The sequence below is a fragment of the Fringilla coelebs genome (assembly GCF_963513975.1).
Source record: "Fringilla coelebs genome assembly, chromosome: 5".
Classification (NCBI taxonomy): domain Eukaryota; kingdom Metazoa; phylum Chordata; class Aves; order Passeriformes; family Fringillidae; genus Fringilla; species Fringilla coelebs.
The window spans coordinates 52495449-52503090 of NC_140033.1; the positions used below are offsets into that span (position 1 = coordinate 52495449).

Sequence of the window (7642 nt, forward strand, 5' to 3'; positions counted from 1 at the left end):
ACTGCACTGGGCATAAAGAAATTTAACAAAAGCAACCTTTCATTTGCAAACAGAAAATAAAGCAGATTTTAGAGATTGCTCTGGTCTGCTGACAATAACTTCATTGTTTGCAATAAAATCAGTATTTTCGTGAAAGCACTTGTTACAGCAGCATCACTGAGATGACTGTATCACCAAGCAAAAATACCTGATATTCACATCTTGGTTATCTCAAGTCACTATTATCTTGATATTGGCATTGATTTTATTTCTTTGTTCTGCAGGAAGAAATTATTTAGTGACAACATGACACTTACATGCTTTTCAAGCAAAAATTCTTTGTAATTTACCTGTTGATTCATCTGGACTAGGATCAAAATTCAACCACTCCAGACTCAGAGGGTAAGCAGGCAAGATAATGTCATGATGGACATAAAATGAGTCCTCTTCATGATTATAAACTGAAAAAAAGTTATGCAAGACTTTAGTGAAGAGGGAAAGCAAACAATTATGAGCAGGTCACTTCTACAAAAGGCAGTTGTGAAAAAAACAAAATTCTCAAGGAGATTTAGAAGGAAAATTCAGAGAGTCTTTGGAGTTTTACTGTAGAGGCCAGACCCTCTACAAATGTTGTACCTCACAGAATTACACAAAATAAACATTGTTCTATGTACTTTAGATAAAGGTGTGACAAGTTCAGTCAAGGTTCAATACTTTTACTTTATTTGTCTCTTCATAATCTCTTCATAGTATGTGCTCCATATCCAGCACTTTCTACATCAGGATACATTCATTTTACAGGATTAGCAATCAAAAAAAATTATTCCAGATGAAGTTGAAAGGGAAATTAAGATAAAAAGACAAACCAGAGGAAGACAAAGAAGTCAGAAGTTACCTTTAGCAGATGGTAACAGATACAGGAAAAGCTTTGGTAAAGCAGCCATTTACTAAACCCAGATTCTCTGCAGCCAGCTATTCTTCTCCTTATAATAAAATAACTTACCAATTGGACAGCAGAGAAAACCCATTAATTATTTTAATAACATCCTATCACACACACAAAATCACAGTGCATGTGACAGATGTTCAGATACTAACTGAAGTCTCCAGTTAACTAAGTTATCTTAGTAGTCAACTAAGACAAGGTTACTCAATTCTAGAAACTGCAGAAGCCTTTGCTATTGTTCTGTAAGTTTATACTGGGTATGAACATACAGTTAGTAAAATTTGTAAACACCTCCAGACATAGAAAATGCCACATGCTGGTATCTGAAAAGATGCTTTCACAATTTTGGTCATGCTGGTAGCTTAAAATGAAATACTTTGCCTACAGAAACACAGACCAGAGCACAAGTGGCCAGAAACATTCCCAAAAGAACCACAGGAAGCAAAGCTGATAATGTCAGCATGTTCACTAGTATTTATTGGCTGCAACCGAAAAATTTTTACACAACAAAAGTAAACCTATTTCTAGAACAAGCAATATTCAGGCCCTATTAAGGATTATCTCTTCTAGACCATGATGATAAAGGTGCTGGTTCTTCTAATCCCAGCAGTGGAAAGCCCACTTAAAGAAGCAGGAGAAAGCTAAAGAAAAAAAAAAAAACACAAAAAAACCCAAAACAAACCACTAGAGGATGCTTGCAGGATATGGAAAGTAAGACTGGAAGGAAGAGCATATGTTCAGAGAATAAAAATGCCATAGTATTTCCTAAAAGTTTTAAGAAATTAAGTAAGGAAAGGAATTGCTATACAGCCTGAAAGAAGCAATCTATCCTTTAAAAAACAGTATCTACACAGGAAATACTCTAGTCCTTAAAAGTAGGTAAAGCACCATGACATGGAAAAGTACAAAACACGAGGCAGAAGTGGAGAAAAATCCTTCTCAAGACCAACCCACTCCCTTTTCAACACAGCCCCATGGCACATGCTAGGCAAGACATTTCCTGTATTCACTGTAGAGAACAAACCCTATTTTACTCACCATGGACCTCCAAACTACAGCAGTCTTTATCAACTCTGCCACAAAGGACAAGATTGTCGCTGGGTTTAATCAAAAAGTCCTCCTGTTCATATTGCTCCTAAACAGCAAAAAGAGAAGATGAGGGGTGTTGAGCAAAGCACACAAAAGCATGAAACTATCCATGTTCAAAAGCTGGAATCAGTAATTTTGAACCCCAGCTGAAAACACTCAAAATCACTCCAATGCTCACCCACCTAAAACCATGCTATGGTGCTGAACAGAGAAAAGCAAGAACCTGATTCTTGGGAGAGTGAACAGTCATTAAATTAGATGGAAGGACCTTTATGTGAACATAGGTGGGTATGTAGAGGTCTTTAATTATCAAATATAATTAAACAATATATATTATCAATATACATATATTTCAAGGCTATCCTGATACAGCTGATTGCTGAAAAGAAAATCATCCCCAGGAGTCCACAAACAAAGGTGATTTCCCTTGTGCTCCTGTGCCTTGAACACTTATAGAACAGCATTTTACCCAATAAGAATGCTGCAGCTGCTCCTCACATCCAGGACATACTTCCACTGTCTACTTCCTCGAAAATATTTCCCAAGAAGTACTGCCTACAGCACTACCAGGCATTCAGCTGGACCAGAACAGATGTAAACTCTCATCTGATTTTCATTGTTACTGAGGAATAGAAGGAACTTGGGAAGTTTTATTGTGAGAAATGAAGAACTGTACAGGAGTCAATAATCTTACACAGAATACCATCCTTCCCATCTTCAACACATACAAGACTTTGTGGACTTCTCATTGCAAGCTTTTAAGTTTTTTTTGTTAATTCACTTCAAGCATACTTCAATATTTGAATTCTATCAAGTCTGGCAATTCTTTGAATTCACTTATGGCTACACAATACATAGTCTTCAACAGTTGCAGTAGTAAATGTCAAATGACAACAGAAAATGCACATTGAAGAACTTTCAGAATTTGGGCAAGAACTTGAGCATAGGAAGAAGAGCTTGCTTTTCTTCTGAGAGAAAGGTGTTCATTTTCTGTATGTCTACAAACATACAGAATGTCTTCTGCAAAGACCTTCCCCATCGGACAGTGGAAACTAATACAGGCAGAAGCAGCCAATGACACAGTACTATTTAGAGATATATACACACACACACACACATATATACACACAGAACATTGATATATTAGACAATTGCCTGAGTCCAGAGTCCACCTCAGCTTGATTTCTTACACAAACTGGAGGAAGGTGCAAGAGTCTTGTAATCTGCGAAATTTTCTAGTTTTGGCCACTAGCTGCCTGGTTATTTCTTCAAGTGTTTTCTGTGACCTACTATGCAGGTGAAAAACCACTCCACATGCAGAAGTGCATGGTTTAAGTAAGGAGCCAGTTCACCTTAACCACCTACTTAAATGCAAAAGGCACAAAAAGAAGAGACTGCACAAAGCAACCTTAAAATAAAAGAGCACCATCCAACCAAAACTCTGGCACACCTTTAAAAAAGGACTGCAAGTGCTTACACGCCCCAAGGCAGAGTGGAAAATTTAAGTGATTTAAAAGTTTGTGCAGTTTAATATCATTAACATTTTTCAAGTACTCACAGTGGTTTTTAGAGTGATGTAAGGATCATTTTCATTGCTCCCATATACTGCCAGAGTAGCCAAAGAGTCTCCAAGTTTTAAATCACCTAGATGGGAATTTCAGAACACTTTTTATACATGTCTGTAACAGGCAAAGTTAGAAACTCTTGTACCAATACCTGTATTACCTATACAGCAAAATATCAGGAGTGGGCTACATGAACTTCCAAGTTCCAAACATAAGTACCTTGGTAAGATAAACTGCTTAGTGCTTTCAGGGACTTCTGCTGCTCTGCTCCAGCACTGCAGCAGTCAGAGTGACCTTTCCAATATGCTGTTGGTCTTAGTGTCATCAAGGGGGACACTGAACTCTTTCCCTCACTAAATGGCTTCCCAAGATGGGACAAGCATATCATTAAAACTGTGAATTTCTGAAGCTTAACACAGCATAGCCTTAGGATACTGAAGTCTTAAGTACAACAAGAAGTGGAAAGGATCTTCACTTACACTGCACATCTGACACACAAATTTTTCTTACCTGCGTATTCCTCTGCATCATAATTGTCCAAATCATATTCATCCAGTTCATGATCAGACAGCTCTTCATTGTTTTGGGAAGACTTAGTGCTGCTGCCAGGCACGGGTGCGTTCGTGTCACCTGCTGTCTGGCCTTCATCACTGCCACCAGCACCATCCCTGTGGAAAGATCACAGCCCTGAGAAAGTGTGGCAGACACACAGAACACTTCCAGGGGTCTGCTGGTGAGATTTCAGCACACAGTCCCAGCTGCTCACATGGCTTTCAAGTCTTTCTGCCAATAATTTTGAAATCCATTCGCTCCTTCTAGAGCCTTTCCTAAAGTACAAGGCATCTCAGGCTTTCAGAGAAAGTTTTTCCTTGAAAGTTTTCATGACAAAATGTGGCACAAATTTTCCTCAACAAGGTAAACTGTGTATGCAAGTCCCTTTCTCTTACATGCTTTTTGTGGATACAATGCTCTCAACCTCACTTCTGTGCATTCACGTGTCCATGTCATTCCTTCCTTCCTTTTCCCCAACCAGAGGCATGGTCGTGTGTGAGAATTCCCACATTTCTTCAAGCTTTTTAAGACCTAATTTCCTCATACTTCCCATACTTAAATGAAGTAAAAATAATAGAATTAATCAAATAAGGTCACACTGTGGATTGCTCCTATGGGGTAAACCATGCAACATCTAGAAAAATCAGAACTTTGTGGCATCAATTCTGCATGCAAGGAATTCGGGAGAAGGAAATGCACATTATAAACTGTTTGAGAAGATAACAAACACCCAAGATGTCCCAATGGAGAATGCTCCAAAGAAACTCACCCCTGCTCAACACACTGTATTTCTGTCCTGCACACAAAATGCCCAAGCAACAATAAGCCAAGACGGTTCTCAGATACAGCTTCTAAATCAAATATCAGAAACCTAACTTTCCTAATTTGTTCAGTAAAATAAATACTTCATATTAGCAACATAACTAGAGACAAATAACAAGACAATTAAATAAAATAACTAAATAAAATAACTAAATCCGACTTTGATTTGTGATCTTTGCACAGGAAAAAAGTGAGGTGTTGCAACAAACTCTGCAAAGTACAACAAATTATAAATAGATCAACTGTTTCAGATGGTCTTCATACTTCCATCCTGAAGTTTTATACAATGCATAAAAAACATCACCTCAAATCTTTCCATGCTTTTGAAATTGCAAGAGAAAGGAAATCACTCAGAAAACCAAAAGCTTACACATGGAAAGGGGAAACAAATAACTCCGCAGAAAACAGAAATGTTAATCAGTTAAGAAATTAACATGATGTGAGAATCTGCCAAATGTTTAAGATTATTTTGGAACCATTAAATAACCAAAACCAGAAAAAACAGAATAAAATACATCCTGGGACAATACACTCTGTTCTACAGCGTCACTGATACATCCAAACAGGGTGGACAATATTCATTCAACTACAAAAACTTTTTCTGCTAGCTCTTGCATCTGTTCAACCACACACCCTGTGGCACAACCCCACACCCTGCACAGCTGAAAAACTCAGAAGCCTAAATCTATGAACAGATGTAACAGAAAATGGCCAGAAAATGGAAGAAGACCTCAAGCCCCCATTCTTTCCAGACAAAAGAGAGACATTTCTTTCTTGTCTTCTATTGTGTTTCCTAAATACGTCACTTCTTGTATCAGTTTTGTAAATGCATTTTTCCTAAAAGCAGAGCGACAAGACTTAACTACATAACGAAGGGCTCTCAGCGCTGGGGGAGAGTTGTGACGCCTCCAGTTTCATAGTGCAACATAAACACACCCCTGAGCGATGTTTTGCCTTTTTTACCAAAGCACGAATACCCCGTCACTGATCTCCACTGCGCCCTCCCCACCTAGACTGTCCTGTCCCACCATCGGCACCACTGTCCCGGTCAGTCTGGGACTCCCATCTCGGTATGCCACATGTCCAAAGCAGCCACAGGTACAAACCCAGCGCCTCAGCTCTCACTGTAGGCGGGAACAGGAGCTCCAGCGAGCGCCAGGGCCCGCAATGCCCACCCCTGCCAGTGACAGCCCGCAGTGACAGCCGAGGAACCACACGGGAACGCGGCCGCCTTGTCACGCCCAGGACGGCAGCACCGACGCTGCCCCGCCGGCCCTCCCGGACGCCAGGCTGCCCTGGCACGGCGTCTCCAGGAGGAATCCGCGCTGCCTGCTGCCCCGCTCCTCGCTGCTGCTCCCCGGGCCGGCCCTGCAGCCCCGGGCTGCGCTTCCCCCGTGCTCGGGCCGTCCCGTCCCGTCCCCGGCTCTCGGAGCGGCCGAGCAGAGCCCGAGAGTCGCGGCGAGTCCCTCCCGCTGCCCCGGCTCACCCCAGCCTGTCCTGCGCCTCCTCGATGAGACCCTTCAGCTCCTCCTCGCTGAGCTGCACCTGCGGGGCGGACACAGAGGGGTGAGGGCGGCGGCGGGGGCGGGCGGGGTTCCCTCAGCGCGACCCCAGCCCCGGCCCCACCTTGTCGGGCGTCTCCTTGGCCACGCCGCGCCGCACCCAGGCGGCGCAGGGCACGGGGCAGCTCATGGCGGCACCGCCACACGTGCCAGCGGCCCGGCGCGCCCCAGTGACGTCACCAGAGCAGCGGCCGCCCGCAACGGCGAACAACGGGGAGGGGGCGGTGACTGCTTAGTGACGTCATCGCCGCGCGCCGGGATGGGTGCGCGGCTCCGAGAGATGGGCGGGCCCTGAAGGGGCGGGGCGGGGGCGGATCCCAAAGGGGCGGGGGCGGAACCCTGAGGGGGCGGAACGGGGCGGGCCCTGATGGGCGGGGCGGGCCCTGATGGGCGGGGCGGGCCCTGATGGGCGGGGCGGGCCCTGAAGGGCGGGGCGGGGCGGGCCCTGATGGGCGGGGCGGGGCGGGCCCTGATGGGCGGGGCGGGGCGGGCCCTGATGGGCGGGGCGGGCCCTGATGGGCGGGGCGGGGCGGGCCGGGCGCTGCCGCCGCCGCCACCGCCTCAGGGGGACGCGGGAGCTGCGAGTGCCTCGTGTGCGGGACTTGTGCAGAATCCCGGGATCAATTAGATTGGAATAAACCCTCTGGGATCAGTGAGCTCAGCCTTCACGTGCTCCGCTCCCCACACTGGCTCCGGGCCTCCCTCATTGCTCTGCCACTGAGATATATATCCCGGCGGCAATCCACCGAAATGAGAAGTTCAGAAAGGCCTTTTTTGATATCGGCCCCTATATTTTATCCAAGGAAAAGAAACCAGCGCAATGGTAACAGGGAGGGGCAGGGACTTGTGAGGGTCCAGCGTCTCCACAGGAGCGGCTGCTCTCTGCCCTCCTACACATTAAATCAGAGGCAATGGATGAAATGCCAGCCGGAAGGTACAGGAAGGTACTCTCTTACTAACATGCAGAAATCGCTGTTTTCCCCATCACTGGAACCTTAATTCAGTGCAAAGTACAGGGATGGGAAGCTGAGGAAGGAGAACGAGTGTTTCTCAACTCAGTAACCGAACTGCAGCTGGGCAGATAAATGGCCTCGATATTCCATCCACAACACCACTGTGGTTCTGGC

The 7642-nt window shown here is 44.8% G+C and overlaps 1 protein-coding gene across 1 annotated transcript in view; it reads right to left on the reverse strand.

The window, feature by feature from the left end:
• Positions 1-6677, reverse strand: part of PWP1 (PWP1 homolog, endonuclein) — a 17898-nt gene extending 11221 nt beyond the window's left edge. Inside the window, exons 1-6 of the mRNA XM_084206199.1 lie at positions 6580-6677; positions 6440-6498; positions 4090-4247; positions 3573-3658; positions 1964-2060; positions 330-440 (exon numbers count right to left, since the gene is read on the reverse strand). Coding sequence (XP_084062325.1) covers positions 330-440; positions 1964-2060; positions 3573-3658; positions 4090-4247; positions 6440-6498; positions 6580-6645 — 577 coding nt within the window. The 5' untranslated portion in view covers positions 6646-6677. The remainder of the gene's footprint in view (positions 1-329; positions 441-1963; positions 2061-3572; positions 3659-4089; positions 4248-6439; positions 6499-6579) is intronic.
• Positions 6678-7642: the final 965 nt, after the last annotated feature.